At 46.3% G+C, this 17227-nt stretch overlaps 1 protein-coding gene across 2 annotated transcripts in view; it reads right to left on the bottom strand.

Annotated features, from left to right (window-relative positions):
- Nucleotides 1-16288, bottom strand: part of WNK2 (WNK lysine deficient protein kinase 2) — an 89177-nt gene extending 72889 nt beyond the window's left edge. For both annotated transcript variants that reach the window (XM_068201434.1, XM_068201435.1), the window contains exon 1: nt 14905-16288. In XM_068201434.1, the coding sequence (XP_068057535.1) occupies nt 14905-15600 (696 nt within the window). In that variant the 5' untranslated portion in view covers nt 15601-16288. The remainder of the gene's footprint in view (nt 1-14904) is intronic.
- Nucleotides 16289-17227: the final 939 nt, after the last annotated feature.

Here is a 17227-nt window from a genome sequence, read left to right as displayed (position 1 = left end):
CCCAGACGGCTTCTCGTTATTTATTAAAACCTTAGAGGAATAAACTAAACCACATTTAAAGGAAGCCACCATAGGTCCATATTGGTAAGTTTAGAGGACATCCCACTAAACAGAGAGGAGGATATAACTAACAGTTTTCTTATTGTGGCTTTTATATGTTGGCTGCTGTTCCAAGGATGGATTAAATACCACGGCTGCTTGGTTGGATATCAAATTAAAAGCTCTGTGATGACTCTTCATTCCCAATGGGACATTTTTAGTCGGTTTTTCTTTTTTAAAAAAATCTATTAAGTACACAGTAGGTCCTTAAGAACAGTACCCTGAATAAAAATGGTTTCAAATGACACAGAAGAAAACAGGATAGGAAACAAATATGTCAACAGAGGTTTGGGCTACGATTCAATTGACAAACCTCCCAGATGTGTACCCTGTGGGTAAGCAAGGGGAGTCCTTGGTCTTGCTATGATACACCTGGAGCCCTACAAGCACCAAACACCAAGAACATGCACGACAATATTAAGACATTTCACATGAAAATAAGATTTTGAAACTTAATAAACACACACAACTAATTTCTTCTAAAAATCTCGTGGGCTCAGCCTGGAATAGGATTCAGTATTTCCAACTTTCAACTATGCAGGTGGTAAAGGTAAAAGACCAGTCCCAATCTGCAGCTTCTGAAAGGAACCAGGAAATACAAGATGAAAAATCAACGCCCTCGCCTACTGAACATGAAAAGGAAAAAACTGAACTACACCAGGGTAGTTTCATTTTTGCGTTTACTTCCCATTACCTTTCCTAGAGTGGGAGAAACTCAAATGAGGGTCAGGAGTTTCCTCCCCTGAAAACTGAGACAAGGCTGGTTGAAGAGATTTTTCTTATCACACACTTTTCTTACTAGACATTTCCATGGGACAAAAACACATTAATTCCCCCTGTAACAATATACACATGAAAAATATATTATTAAAAGAGCATTGCAGGCACTGGCCCCCATCATGCACTCCCAACTGCTGGCTACCAAGACACAGGCCACATCAGTCCTTCCCGCTCTCCCTTAATTATAAATCCAGAAAAATTCTCCTTATCCTTTCCACTCTTTCAATTAACCTGATTATAGAAATAATCTGTGAGATTTCTCTGCTGCAGTGCAAAGAACTAGAGCAGTGGGCAGCCTCCCTGGGTTTTCAGTAGCAGCATCACACTATGCCGAGCCTTTCATCTGGAAAAAAACTTGGTTTTCATCAAGCTCTTAATTAGAAAGTTCTCAGAGACCACTCAGTTTGTGAGCACTCTTGAAACTAACAGAATATGATCTACTGCAAATAGCATTCTTTTACCAGAACATATTTTTTAGTTTGCAAGGCTAAAATTCAGGTAGAGTACTTTAAAATATTGTCTGTGACATCAGTAAGCTGGGATCCCTTTATAATAGGGATATCCATTTGGTATCCCTATTTTAGTCTACAAGATTAAAAATACACTAAATACTCCAGCTCTTGTAGATTATGTTGGTCTAAAAGATTAAACATGTACAAGTTGGAGCTCTAAGAGGTTCTAAGTAGCTGTAGTTAAATTCTAGATCTCTCTGAAGAGGATGCTCAGAGCGATTCAGCAAAGGGCTTTTTGCAGCAGGAGGCTGGATTAGTCTTGCCATCAGATTTAGCTGATTGTCATGAAAGTCAATGGTTTCAATATCACAAAAGTTTTAACAATAAAACATCAAGATCTAGACATGGATTACCATCCCATACAAAAGCCCAGACATTTCCAAGATGGGAAAAAACTTGTAAGTCATGAAGTGATTCATGTTAAAATATTTTGAAGCTTTGTCTTCAGAAGCTTTCAAAATTAGAACTGTCATGAAAAATTCATTGACTGCAATGAAACAAAAGTTTTAGCACAGCCCTCATTGGAGCTGCAATTCCGTTTTAAACCCCAAATTTCTTAACTTTCTAGGACCTTAGAGTATGACAGTGAATGTCTGCCCGGTCTCACACACAGCACTCAAGGGAGAGCTGATTCATCAGCTGCAGAGTAAAGACACTTCTAGATGTTTGTAAAAGCCTTAGGCAGAACTACCTAACCAGTTTACAGTCCACCTAAATGACTCCAGGCACTTTTAAAAGAAAGCACCTGAGAACGCACAAGCTAAAGAAGATTTGGGGTTTTTTTTAAATCATTCAACCTACCAGAAGCACATTACCTATTGCATTATGAATGCCATGTACTGCAATTAATTTTCAAAGCCCATATGCCTCAAAACACCAGGCATTAAATTTAGCAGGACAATGACAAATTTAGATTCTTGAATTTATGTCACCTGTCCAAACACCTTATTATGGTAATTATTGCACAGGTGTGTGTGGTCTTTTAAAGTAATGCTCACATACTTCTTATGGACAAGCCTTAAGCAAAGCCCAAGAATCCAAAGGGAAAACACTTGCCACGAGTATGGAAGAAAACAGCAATTCAACAGTGAGACCGAAGCAACCTAAATCAAGTCAAATCGCTCCACAGCCATCTCTTTAGGGATTACACCTCCACTTGCAGTGTTGTTCCCAGATTTATCCCACATCAGCTATTAAACAAGGTGTAACACTAAAAAATGAAGCCAGAGAGCAGCTACAATGTTCCTTAAATCAGCTTCATAAAGAAAGATAGAATTACTAGAATATTCTCTGAAAAGCAAAGGAAGCATTTGAGCCTGTATTTTCACCTCCATATCTAAGGTTAAGGAGAAGTCAAGCCCTGGAACCACCAACTCTCTCTGTGTTATAAAAACACACGTATTTGCAAACAATGCTGATTTTGCACTGAGATTTCCCCTGTGGGGATTACAGCCCCAGTCCAGGCTTACACACTGCTACATACTCTACACAGCTACAGCATGGCTTCTCATGCCTCCCATCCATTTAAAACAATTGTGTGTTCACTTTGATCATGCCAGATTCTTAAGACCTGCCACCATGCCAGCACGATCAGTGCATGCAATTATTTTTAAAGCAGATAAACTTACATGGGAATTTTGGGCAACCTAAGAATAAAAGCTTCTGCTCTGACAATGTTACCACATTTCAAAATATGTCACATCCTTAAAGAACAGACTAGACAGAATGCTTACTGAAACATGTATAAACCCTGCAGCAGGGGGGTTAAAACTTCAGTACACAAGCACCTTAGAAACAGTATGTTTCTTTTTTAAGATTTTTTTGGTTTGTTTTTTTTTTTTTAACTGAACACCTTAAAAACAGGTGATCATGTTTTTATGACTAATTATTCATCTGTCTTAGACCTCTAAAACTATCTAACATTCCAGCATATGTAAGATCTTCCAGTTAAACCAGTCCATCCATTTTTTTCAGTCACACAATTAAACACTTTGCTGTGTCACAGATTATAGGTTAGTGAAAGCTGTATCCTCCAAGAAAAATACATACAAAACTACTGGGAGTTTGTTATCTTGCATCAACTTAACCAATATATGAAGAGTAAGAATTATTTTATGGGACAAATTGTTCCCTGTGAGGGTGGGCAGGCCCTGGCACAGGGTGCCCAGAGCAGCTGTGGCTGCCCCTGGATCCCTGGTTGGATGGGGCTTGGAGCAGCCTGGGACTGGCTGGAAGGTGTCCCTGCCCATGGCAGGAGTGGCACTGGATGGGCTTTAAGGCAGCTTCTAAAACAAACCACTGTGTGATCGTAAGAGTAAGAAGTCACCCATTCTTGTTATTTCTAGTGGTTGTCAAAAACACATTCAAAGGTTGATTTTCAGCCTTTGCTTGAGGAAAATATGTTCCACAACACATTTAGTGAGTAAATCATGGTAGCAACACATGGAAACAAAGCACTTCTCAATTTTTTGTAAACTTGATAGAGCACTATCAGAAATAACCAAACAGTTGAAGCAGCCACACAGGGAGTTCACATCCTATTAGGCACCAAGGACTCCACTGCCAGAGAATTTCATTAGTTACCCTGCTGTCAGAAATCCATTAGGAAATATATACATCTTTCAAGGCACCAAGGTCACAGTTCACAAAACATTACATTATCTCTTTTTGCACTCAAAAATTAGCTTTGTGGAAATGTTTCAATGACTTTTTTCCTTTCTCTAACAGAAATAATAATTTACAATTTCAATTCTAGAACTCAAGAGAGATTGCAAACAGGATAAAGCCTAAAAAATGCAGAATATATAAGCTTTATGGATGCTTGTTTTTTTTTAAAAAAAAGCACTTCCAGCATGTGGACTGTACTTGCAGGAGCAGAACTGCAGTAGCAAAGCATCAACAAGGCAGGCAGAAAGATAACAACCATCAGTCACTGCTAAGAATCAGAAACAATTATGGCACAAGAGGTTATAAATTGCCTTTGTATCTTGTCTCACTAGGTGCCACCCTATTTTCCTTTGTTTCTCTGCAAATTCTGATTTCTCTCCCAGGTTCATCAGGATGTTCAGAGACACGAGATGCTCACTGACTGATGGTCCCAAGGCTGCACAAAGCAGTGCCCAAGGAAACACCCTGCACAACTGGGAGGCTCTCAGGTAAAATGGCATCTCATCAGATTAATCACAGGAGTTAATTTAATGCAATTGTTAAGAAGACCCTCTAAAGAAAAATAAGGAATGTGAAAAAAGGATATGTGTATATATCCTGTGGCAGTGTAGAAGGTGTTAAGAGCGGAACTGTCTCCTTTTAACTTTTAGAGGGGTGGGGGAACGAGAAGGGAACGAGAAGGGAACGAGAAGGGAACGAGAAGGGAACGAGAAGGGAACGAGAAGGGAACGAGAAGGGAACGAGAAGGGAACGAGAAGGGAACGAGAAGGGAACGAGAAGGGAACGAGAAGGGAACGAGAAGGGAACGAGAAGGGAACGAGAAGGGAACGAGAAGGGAACGAGAAGGGAACGAGAAGGGAACGAGAAGGGAACGAGAAGGGAACGAGAAGGGAACGAGAAGGGAACGAGAAGGGAACGAGAAGGGAACGAGAAGGGAACGAGAAGGGAACGAGAAGGGAACGAGAAGGGAACGAGAAGGGAACGAGAAGGGAACGAGAAGGGAACGAGAAGGGAACGAGAAGGGAACGAGAAGGGAACGAGAAGGGAACGAGAAGGGAACGAGAAGGGAACGAGAAGGGAACGAGAAGGGAACGAGAAGGGAACGAGAAGGGAACGAGAAGGGAACGAGAAGGGAACGAGAAGGGAACGAGAAGGGAACGAGAAGGGAACGAGAAGGGAACGAGAAGGGAACGAGAAGGGAACGAGAAGGGAACGAGAAGGGAACGAGAAGGGAACGAGAAGGGAACGAGAAGGGAACGAGAAGGGAACGAGAAGGGAACGAGAAGGGAACGAGAAGGGAACGAGAAGGGAACGAGAAATTTAAACTGCTTATTAAAGGCCTGCTGGAAAGCTTTTGTGAGGTAGCATCCATTTTACTAATAAAGCCTCCCTAACAAGGCAGTGAGAGTGATGAGGCACTGACACAGGTTGCTCAGAGAAGCAGTGAATGCCCCATCCTTGGACATGTCCAAAGCCAGGGTGGATGCAGCTTGGGACAACTTGTTGTAGTGGTAATTGTCCAAGCTCGTGGCAGGGGACTGAAACAAGATGGTCTTTAAGTTCCTTTATAACCCAAACCCTTTTGTGATTCTAAAAATGTCAAAGGCAGGCAGGAAGGGGCTGATGTAACCCTTCCCTAACCTGTAACAAATCCACACCAGCACCAGTCACACCTTCCACACCCAGAGAATGCAGGGTTCAGCAGCAATCACTGGATTGAATTTTCAGGTCCTGAGTTTGTAAACTGTGTATTTTTTGTGGTGTCCTGCTTGGACAAATCCAACTGCCCCAGGCACAGACCTTCCCATTCCAGGCACTCTCCATCAGCAGCTCCAGGCTGGGAGATTCCCTCCCAGCATGGCTACAACCCCAGCAGTGTTTGTTATAAATGGGGTTGTTATTCAGCGACAACACAAGTAAAAGGAAGTCTGGATACTATTTGTATGGCTAAAATCAAATCCCCAGTCCTCTCCTTGTGGCAGTTGCTCTTGAACTACCAGGCTTCACTATACCAAGTGTCTCATTTCCCACTGGAAAGCCTCAAAACACAGCCATGCAGCAAAACGTTCTTTGAAGCCCACAGATGCATAAGCCTGAGCTTGTTATGCCCTTCCCTCAAACAAAAAAACATGCTAAAAAAAGTATATCCATACTTCAGTAAATGAAGCTGTATTTAATGTTTTAGTGTTACTTAGAGAAAGAAATGCTCTAATACTTTTGTAGCTTTACTGGTTAAAACTTGTCATAATGGATTCATCCAAGTGGACAGATACACATTTTAATCACACATTTTAATCACACACTTTTTATTCACTGTTTCTCACGGTCAGGGATGTCAGTCTCTCATCAAAGCCTTCCTTCCATGTTAGCAGCCCCTGTGAGGATGTTGTGTACTTATTGCATGGCAGGAGAATAGGTTCTGGCAAAGTGCTCAAGAGCAAAGACAGAAATTCAACCAGTCAAGTCCTAAACATAAAAATTATCATTTATTCCAGCAACTTAAAAAGACATTTCACTTCCCTCTTTCAACCAGTTATTTGCTACAAGTTTCTTCTTTCTGTACTTTGAAAAGAAAGCTTAATCCTCTTGCTCACAGAGGGATTCAGAGCTGTCCATAGCCTAGAGGAAGCCACAGTGTGCCTCCACAGCAGTATCTTGTATCGCATCGGAATCTATCCGGTTGGCTTACTTTAACATGAGACCGTAAAAATAAGGCATAAAACTGACCTGGGTCCAAATGAACTCAATTAAAGGCACTTGGGGCTCTGACAGCCAGTGGTCAGCTGCCAGCACACTGAGGGCTCTGTGCCTTTCCTCAAGGTAAGGTGCCCACAGCAGCTCCCGCCTCCAGCACACACCCCAATGGCTTCAGCCTTGGAATGTGCCCCCCATGTGTGAGCACAGATGGGACCCAGAAATTTAACTCTTCAGCCATTCCTCAAACTGCACACCCATCACACGGAGACAGAGCTGAGTGATGGCACCTACTCTCCTCTGACATGACACCTAGAAGAGGTCGTGCCCATCTCCCCTCCTACAATGGCCAAACTTAGACTAAAGAACTTACACCATGAGGGGAGATTCATTCCCAGCTCCCCTCACATGTGTGAGGCTCATTGGAGCCTTTACCAAACTGCCTTAAACTACTGCCCTGGCAGCTAAGGAAAGAGTGAAGGGCACGGCTCCTGCAGTTTCATGCTTTCAAAAGAGAATATTCTGCCATTCTTAGCAATACAAGTGTTACGATTGAGATAAAAGCAAGCCCATTTCATTAGTGTAACACTTGCTTTATTATCTACAACAACTCTCCAAACACACACTGATATGAAAGAGAAACAAAACAAGTTCAGAGGCACACAACCATGCCTGTTTCCCTTAATTAATCGGCAAAGCCTGGAACAAAACAAGCCTATTTTGATAATATCTGTCTCCTGTAAAACTGATTCCAGGGTTTCAGCAGAGTGCAGCACAGGGCTGCAGCAAAGAGCTACATCCACTGGAAATTTTGTGATTTCCCCCCCGCCACAGTCCCAAGCATTCTGTTTGAACAGTAGGATTGATTCTGCTCAGTCAAGCACCACAGCTGCACCAGCTCTGGCCAGCACAGTGGGGCACCTGAAATGCTGCTCTAACTGAAGCAATCCAGCATCAGGAAAGGCAACGTGAAAAAGCTGCTTATTGTATAAAAATCTGGAATAAACACCAAAACTTTAATCCTTTGAGCACGCGCTAGTGAGAGAACGGAATGTCCATTTCGGAAGCAGACAGAGGCAGTGCCTGGTCCAGATAGTATTTGTGTGGCTAAAATCAAATCCTACTTCTGTAAAATCAATACTCAGTTCTCAATACATGAGGTGACCAACTATCATCTGTTCTTTTTAATAAAGTTTTATTTTATAGAATATAGAACAAATTTTATTTTTCAGCTAAAGAAAAAACCCTTCCTCTATCTGTTTAGTCTGACTGGGTTTTAGGCAGTTTAAGCATGTGAGATGCACTGACAGTGCCTTTGGACAAGCCCTGTTAATTCAGGAATACAGAATATCACATTACCATGCTCAGTTCTGAACCACAGCTTAGAGACTCATGCTTTGCAAAAAAGTTAATGGTTGGAAAATACTTGACAGTTCCCCAAAACTACATAAATAAACAAAAAAATCCCCAAACAAACAATAAGGCAGCCATCATCCATACAGGTTTACTTTCAAATTCTCTGAATTTTGATGAAGCAAAAGGCCTTTAAAATAGAGAGAGATGAACTATGTCAGGACTTCCAGAATCTGAAAAATATATTAACAGCTTTAGCAACCAGCTACTGTACAGCCTCCTCCCACACAAAAGCATTACAAAACAGGACTCGTGTGTAACAAAAAAAATGCTCATTTCCTTTTAGGTTTTCATTTTTTCTTTTTTACAAAAAATGTTAATCTAATCGATATCTAAAACTCAAATTAAATATAGAAAGGTGGTGCTGAGATACATCACAGGATCAAATAGCATTCTAAGAACATTGAATTTTTCTTTAAGAAGGTCCTTTAAGACCTGTTAATTAAATTCGCATTTAATTTTCCTTTAAGAATGAAGATCAGACTGAATTCACATGGCCAAGTTAGAATCCCTCACAGTGTTACTTGGTCCTGCCTTCTCTCGGTTTTCCTCAGAGATCATGAATAAGTGGTTTATAGCCCTCGGCAGCAAACAACTGAAGAACAGATGGTATTAGGTCTTCGTTACTCCTTCCTTGATAGTTTAAAGAAGATGGACATTCCCAGAACATGGTCTTTCATTTTGCCCATTACTCCCACTGCACATTTAACCACTGTATCACACAGCCATATTACTGTACTAACACTGTACAGTAAAATCATTTTCCAGTGTGTGTAATTTTTTTTAAAGCATTTTGGGGATTATGGTGAACTGAACGCACAGGTAAGACCATTCAAGACCAAGATGGAGCATCTCCCATAAAATATCTTTTCCCTGAAGTGACACTTGCGGACAGCATGGGTGCTATCCCAGTGTTGATTTTGATGTGCCTGAAACCAAGGTTGGTCTAGAAGGGCAGCAGATACTCAAGATGAGTACAGGTATGAGTTTACTTATATTTCTTTAATGGATTGAGAAGAGATATCACCACCCCCCACTATCTGCACATCATAGAAGAGTCACTCCAGAAAGTTTTCAGTGCACATTTTTTACCAGCTGATTTGAAACTCAGTCCAGGTTTACCAATTGTTACAGGCAACCAGCTGGGAAATAAGATGCTTCCTAAGGCTTGGAGGTGTTCAGTGACATGTCACAACTTGTATTCACAACACAGGTGATGGCAGGGGACAGGGGAGAACAAACAGGACTTGTGATCCACTCCATGTCCAAACTCCCATTGTCTTTTACAGGACATGGGTATTTGCATGTGAAAAGAATCTCTCAGAAGCTATGTAGCTAATTATGAATGGACAAAAATTCTCAACAAGCACACTGTTTGGGATAAGCATAAAGCCAAAATGAGATATGGACCTGATTCCATTGGAGGACAACGAAATTTTAATCAGGGATAGAGGAAGTTGCTTATGGTTTGAAGATCAGTCCATTCCAGAGCAAGGGACCAGTCACACATAAAAGGGGCTCTATTTTGTGGTTTATGTAGTAACTGGGTTTAGAAGGATGTACAACTACTCTTGTACTGGTGCAGAGTCCAGGCAGAAGCAGCTGCAGCCAGGCAGTGCTGGCTAAGGCGGCTGTGACCCCTCCTACAGGAGGGCTGACCTCTGCTTCCCAGGAGGCAGGAGGGCAGCACAATCAGGGAGCTGCTCCCTCCTTTCAGAGCTACACAGGAATAGCAAGGTACTGGACTGAAGGTTGTTTCCACTTGACTTATCAACACCACAAGGAAAATCCTCTGCTGCCTTTCTTGACCAATTTTGGCACATCAAAATCAACACTGGGATAGCACCCATGCTGTCCACAAGTGTCACTTGAGAGAAAAGATACATTTCCAAATAGAACGTCATACATGAAGCAAACCAGTTTTGCTTCCACATGACCCTTCTGGATATCCTCCAGCTGCTATCTGCAAGCCCCTCCTGTTGCAGCGCAGTGAAGAAGTCTCTTCCACTAAGAGTGCCAAGTGTCACATATCTTGTGTGACACACCTTTGGCTGCCCTTGCCTTACACCTACGGCCTGTCCAGGCATCGCACATCAGCACTGAGCTCGTATTTATGCCTTCTGGCCAGCAGACCCAGTCCAGAGCTTAAGGCACACACAGGTAAGTGTCCTGCTGCTGGCCATCAACAGCCACATCGCGGCAAATCTAAAAACCAAACTTCTCAATTCTCACTGAACCCACATGTACCACTGCAGTAGGCTCCTGAGGCAGGAGCCTCCTTCCTCAACAATGCTTTCACACCTAACCCTTACAGTGGGTCTTCTACCTTTCAGGAGACACTCTTTCAAACCTCTGCAGCAACTCTAGTCGTTCAGACTACCAAAATGCACTAACTCCAGAGGCCAGCATCTTTTAGCACATCATTACCATTGCCTTCGAACTCTTAAACCTCTGTTACACCCTAGCCACAAAACATCACCAATGTAAACGTCACTCATGTCAGACTGCATATCAATTGCAAGGATCACCACAGTGACAGCTTGCAACATCAACTTTTTCCACCCCCCATCAGCTGTGGATATGAGATGACCAAAGGGACCAGAAATATCCTTTACATCTAGCTCTGATTTGAAGTAATTTCTTCTTATGGCAGCTGGACCCACACATTTAGCATCAAGAGTTTCACCAGAATTAAGAGCACACAATCAACCTTGAGGCACAATGTGCTCAAAGCAAAAGAAAGGAGTCTTGTGTGATTCACAAGCAGAATGTGAAGCCTGACCCAGCTCTATTTTATTTACTGAATTTGAGAAGCAGTCTATTAATAGTTCACTACCATATCCCTGCCCTGCTTCTCCATGCCAGGGTAACAGCTCTGCTAACAAACACCAGTGATACAGGCAAACATTTTCATACTGACACCATAGAGCACAGCTTAATCAATTATTTCAATTTAAACAGAAGTCACAGACACAAGAATTAACTGGAAACAGACAAAACTGGTCTTGAAGTTCACTTAGTGTGAGCAGACAGCAATACCAGACTCAAGCTTTCAGATATAGTCTCTGTCTTGTTTCTTCTCCCAGATTTTCTAAATTACTCTGTTCACTTACACTACAAAGTCTATCTGGCCAATAAATTACCAGCACAGACAGTAACCTGCTATTATTTCGACATCAGATGAATGCTGCCAGCCAGCAAGGACACTAACAAAAGCCAAACTACCACACTACTTGAAATCCTGGAGTTACTACTCTTTTCAGGGAAAAAAGCCCTGGAATTTTGATATGGGGCACAAGACTGTGATGATTGCCAGGCATCCCACACCTTCCTGCAACAGCAGGATAGGACAACTCAGCCTTTCCCCATTTCTCAATTAAAAAAAAATTAAAATTAAATACAATGGTGGTATTGACAGTGCAAGCAAGAACCATAGAGTACAATGAGGCCTCTGCATTTCACAATACCAGGTCTGACTCTTTGCAGAGCCCCTATATATTCCCAAAGGGAAACATGGTGGGTATTTTGAAACCATTCATCTAACTAAACCGAATATTTGGCTTACAAGCAGGGGAGTGGCAAAGCCTGTATTCCTTATTCATGACCCAACACTTTACTTAGGAGTACAACACTGCAATACTGCTATGCCAAAGCCTCACCACACAACAATTGTACGCCATCAATTAATATTAATTATAGCTGCTGAAAACCTTGGAATGCAAACCCTTCCAAAACTGTAAGGGCACACTAATCCTGCTGTAGCACTTCAGCTTCATGAAGGAACAATAGCCTTATTTTCTAGCTAGAATTCAACTACAGCTTTCACCTTTTCAGACAGGTCTAAAATCCAGATCATCTGGTTAGCGCTTGGGTCCCGCCCTAATCAGAGCTATGACTTCAGTTCTGAACCCTAAAGCCATCTTTTCAATGAAATAAAGCCACTGAACAAGAATGGCTCGCAAGGCCTTTGTACAGATGGACAAAGGCACACAGGCAACAGCACAAGCGGGCTGAAAAACCGCTGAGCTAGGCCAGGATTAATGCCTGCATGGAACCTCAACACTGTCCACTTTAATTTCCCTGCTCCAAGTGGAACAAGCACAAGTGCATCTCTACAAGATAAATACTACAGGTTGCAGCAATTTTTCCACAAAAGGCTCTAGCCTGGGTTCTGATGGTGTGAGGCTGCAGAGGAAGGCATTTTGTCTCCAACAGCTTGGTGATTTGATGGCTTCCACTCAGTCTCCTGCTACCTATAGGGAACTTCAAATTTGTGCAGGGAAACACAAATCGGGGCAGATCCAACTGACACAGCTCACAGTTAAAAAAAAAAAAAAAAAAAAGAAAAGGAAAAAAAAGCAGCCATGAATAAAGGGATTTACTTGACAGCACCCTCTGAATGTTTTCCCTAAAATTCCCCAGCTGAACTGAGAGTATTCTGCAAGTCAAAGAGACAACACAGCTAATTCACACCTTCTCCCATAGCCTCCTCCACGCAAATGCAATCCAGAGGCACAGGCTTTAATCCTGTAGTTAAAGGCTTTTGTCATTCAATGAGGCTTTCCCAATCCAGACCGAAGTACTGGCTTCCGAAGTCGCATACCATCTCACGTTTACCTTCGGCACCACTCAAAACTGCACACAGTAGAGTTTAAGTAGACCCAGCAGCCCCTGCCTCCAAGGGATTCACACCATGTTCTCTAAAGCAGCCAAACAATAGTTTTCTTTCCACAATAAGAAGCCTAAAGCAAATCCTGTACCAAATTGAAAATACCTAGCAGTAAGATCTGATTTGGGCTGAAGCACATATAGTGAAAACTAATGGGAATTTGAGCATTATACAGATTTCTTCACACGCAGTCAGTACAAGAATTCCTAAACAAGTGTAATTAAGAATAAGAAGGCCATTCACCAGGTAAGAAAGCTTTCACACTGCAGTTTTCCCTTCCCAGTCTCTTCCTTAGGTGTACATGATCCAGACCAGCACTTCCAAGCAGTGTTCACCAATACATTTGACAGGCTTTGGTTGTTAAAGCTGCTCCATTACAGAAAATACGTGGAAAATCCATGTCAATCCCCCTGCTAGAGCACTCTGAGAAAACCTGGCATCATGCTGAATTCTGGGTCTGTGCTATGGCTGGGCAGTGATGGGGCTGGCCTGGGCTGCATGGACTGACAGGAGCAGCATCAGCCTCTTCCAAGCTGCCCTCCAGCAGCATCTCAGCCACCATCTCTCGTGGATTTCAGGCTGCTGAAGTAGAACTTACCCACTCCAGATTCAGTTCCCAGCAAAGCCAGACAAAAGCCCAGGCCTGCCCCCAGGCTTTCCTCCAGCAGCTCTCGTTTAAATCCCCTAACAATCCCCCAGACCCCCTTTCCCCACAAACCCACCAGGACCCCCGGGCTGGAGGAGAGAGGGGTTCAACCCCTCACCACCAGCCCTCCATACCTTGCCTGGCTGCTGTGGCTCCCATTCTGCATCCCTGTCTGATAAAAGCCGGGGAATGCACAACTATGAAGACTGAGAAGTGTTCCCCATAATTCTTATTAAGAGAGCACTGCTGCATGAATTATGAGTATGTTGTGTAATGAAATCATCAGAGAATAAAGAAGTGGCTGTACATCCATCCCCAGCTATCCCAGGCAGCCAGGAGTAATTTACAAACAGATTGGGCCAACGTTAAAATACAAACAACCAACCAGGAGCTCAGACGTACAATAAGACGTTATTGTAAGTTTCAAATACTCTTGTAGGCCATAAAGCTCAGCTACCCAATGGAATTTTAAAGATCCCAAATTATAATGAAGAGTTAAACATCCTTTCACCTAAGTTGCAGAGTAACTCAGACTGAAAATAAAACGATATTAATTCTGTATTAGGTTTTTCTCTTAGCTAGGTCTCATGCCAATGGATGCCAACAAAAGTGAGGTAACAGGCACTATAGGCTTCACAATAAGAAAAAAAAAAAAAAAGAAAAAGCATGTACTACAGTGACTTTTACCAAAAGCTACAAAACCCACCAAGAACAAGGTAACAGCAAAAGACAGCATTTAAACCTCCGTTCTCTTTAGATATTACTGAATGATACTACTTCATTCTGAAGATCTAGAACTTTAATGTACAAATCCGCCTTTTCAAAGGTATTTGGACAGCTAAGTCTTTGACCTAACCAAAGTACTGCAAAACGGTGCCTAAAAAATGGCAAGCACCGGGGCATATTAGGAGGTTTGATGTGGCAGGCACATTCACCAGGACAGTGACAATCTCATGGCAGGGGAGAGGGAAGGTCGGCGAGAGCAGCTCCTCGGCCTTTATGAAGCCATAACACAAAAGGAAATTTTCCTCCTGCAAACGCACTCGAATCACTGACTGCCGGTGTCATTTTAACCGGGAGCTGCTGCCCCGAGAAGGGGCTGAGGCCGAGCCGAGCATCCCCGCTCCGCCCTTTCCCACGCCGCGGGAGCCACGCGTGACCTTCTCTGTACCAGGCGGGTCCCGTGCAGCCCCCGCGGCGGCAGCGGCGCCGGGCCGAGGGGGTTAAGCGTGGGAGGAGTGTACATAAGGTGGTGGATCCAGAGCCAATGGGGATATTGCGCTATAGTTAGACACTGGATTCTAAGCGATGGTGACCATAAAGGCTGCTCAGGGCTGAGCTGCTCTGAATGACACCAGCACGGCGCCTTTAGTTCCCGGCTTATGAGGCAGAAAAAAAAGCACAGAAGTATCAGCTGGGCTTACCTGCAGTTCACACCACGCGACTTCCACCCACGTCTCCGTGTCCAGACCCTTGTAGACCGTTTTGAAGGATCCTCGCCCGAGTTCAATATCAAACTTTAGGAACCTGCCGTCCGGCGAGGTGGCAACCGCTTTCATATCAGCCTCCTCCTCGGGCTCCTCTTTCTTAGCCTTGCCCTGGTCCTTGGCAGCATCCTGCGCCTCTCTCCGCTCCGCATCCTTGCCTGGCTCCTTCTGCTCCTCGGCGCCCGCGGCCGGCGTTGCCCGCGGCTCCCCTGAGCACTCGGCCGCCCGGCCCGCCGCCTCCTGCCCCGTCTTCGCCCGCTCCGCGATTATCCTCCTGGTTTTGGGGAGCAGGATGATCCTCCGCTGGTGCTCCGCCTCGGGCAGGTCGAAGGCAGGCTCCTCCTGGTCCGAGTCCACCACGCTCCTCCGCAGGAACCGCTGATGGACCAGCTTGGGGTCCCTGGAGCCGGGGCCGCGGGGCGGCGGGCGGGCGGGGGCCCCGGGGGCTGCCGGCGCTGCAGCAGCGTCCGTGTCCGCGGCTGCCCCGCTCCCCCTGCCGCCGGGCCCATCCATATTTACTCCGGTCTCCGCGGCCGGGGGAGCGCCGGGCTCGGCAGCCGCTGGAACCCCGCCACGGCCGCCGCCTCTGCTGCCCCGCCGAGGTGCCGCTCTAGCATCACCCCCAGTTTCCATCCGGGCTGAGGGCTCAGCGCCCGCCGCCGCCCCGGCCCGGGGGAGTCACCGCGAGCCGTGCCCGCGCCACCACCTGCGCGGGGCAGAGCGCAGCCCTGAGGCGCCGCCACGGCCCGGCCCGGCCCTCGGGCACCTCCCCCGGCCCCGGGGCTCCGACCAGCCGGGCCCCCGGGCCGGGCCGCGGCCGCTCTGAGCGGGCTCCCCCCTGTCCCCGGCAGGGGCGCGGCCGAAAGCGCCAGACGCGCGGTGCAGCCCCTCACCTGCGGAGGGCCCGCGCACAAAGGCGCGGCGGAGCCGTTACTTACGTGCGGAGCTGGGGGCTGCCGCGCTCAGCGCCATGCGCGGGGGAAGGCTGGGCGGCGGACGAGGGGCGGCTCCGCCGAGCGTGCGCCTGCCCGGGTGCGCGGCGGGGCCGGGGGAGCCGTTGCCGGTGCGGGGCTCCGCGGCTCCGATCGGCTCGGCCCGCCCCTGCGCCGCAGCCCGCCCCCTCCGCAGCGCCGGCCCTGCCGCGCCTCCCGCTCCGCGCCCGGCGGCCCCGCGCCCCTGCCCGCGGGCGCCCTGCGGTAGCCCCGCCACGCCCCCGCCCGCAGCCGCTTTTTTTTGTCAATGGCAGCGCTCCCGGGCAGCGCCCATTTAGGGCACCGGCGCTCGGCGGCCGCCAATGAGGCTGCGGAGGGTGGGCGGCCTCCCCCGTCCTCGGCCCCGGTTCCCCCGCCCCGCCCCGCCGCAGACAATGGGAGGGTCTCGCGCCCCGCCGCCGCCTCGCTCCCGTCCGGCAGCGTCCGCCCCTTGGCAGGTGCCCCCTCGGGCCCGAGAGCGTCCCCCGAGAGCGTCCTCCCATGGCATCCTCCCGACAGGCATCTCCCGAGTGTATCCCCTCCAGAGCATCCCGCCGAGAGCATCCACGGAGAGCCTGCCCTCCACAGCATCCCTCCCAAAGCGTTCCCCGAGTGCATCACTCCCAGACATCTCCCCCAGAGCATCTCTCCGAGCGCTCAGCGCCCGCGCAGGTGTGGGATGGGTGCAGGACGCGGGCCACAACTCTATCTGATTTCTGGATCCAGGAGGTGGCTGTGCCAAGCAGCCGATTATCACGGCTTCAAGCAAAGGGAAGGTGACTTGAAGGGAACTGGATACTCTTTGCACACAGCACCTTTCAGCATTCCTCAAATGCAAAATGTGACCAGGGACCGACTCAGGTGTGGCCACTGCAAACACCACACAGCCCACCTATGTACTGCATGGCAGGTCACAACACATGACAAGCCTCACAACCTTGGGTTATCTTTTCTGGGTTTTGTTTGTTTGTTTGTTTGTTTGTTTTTTTCCTTTATTCCATGCAGTTCAATAATCACTCTATGGATATTGACCCCATCATTCCCTGTGACCAGCACTTCAAATTAGCCTAGACAGAGGAAAAGTTTGATCTCAACACCCATCTGTGATACGAAGAACCCACCTGGAGCACTGCCTCAAGTTCTGGGGGCCTCTGCACAAGAAGAATATCGACCTGTTGGAGCTGGTACAGAGGAAGGCACAAAAATAATTGGAGGGCTGGAGCCCATCTGCTCTGGAGACAGGCTGGAAGAGCTGGGGTTGTTCACCTGGAGAAGAAGGGCTGCAGGAG

Source organism: Anomalospiza imberbis, chromosome 11 (assembly GCF_031753505.1).
Source record: "Anomalospiza imberbis isolate Cuckoo-Finch-1a 21T00152 chromosome 11, ASM3175350v1, whole genome shotgun sequence".
NCBI lineage: Eukaryota > Metazoa > Chordata > Aves > Passeriformes > Viduidae > Anomalospiza > Anomalospiza imberbis.
Note: the sequence above shows the minus strand (reverse complement) of the source record. Positions and strands in the feature narration are given on the sequence as shown.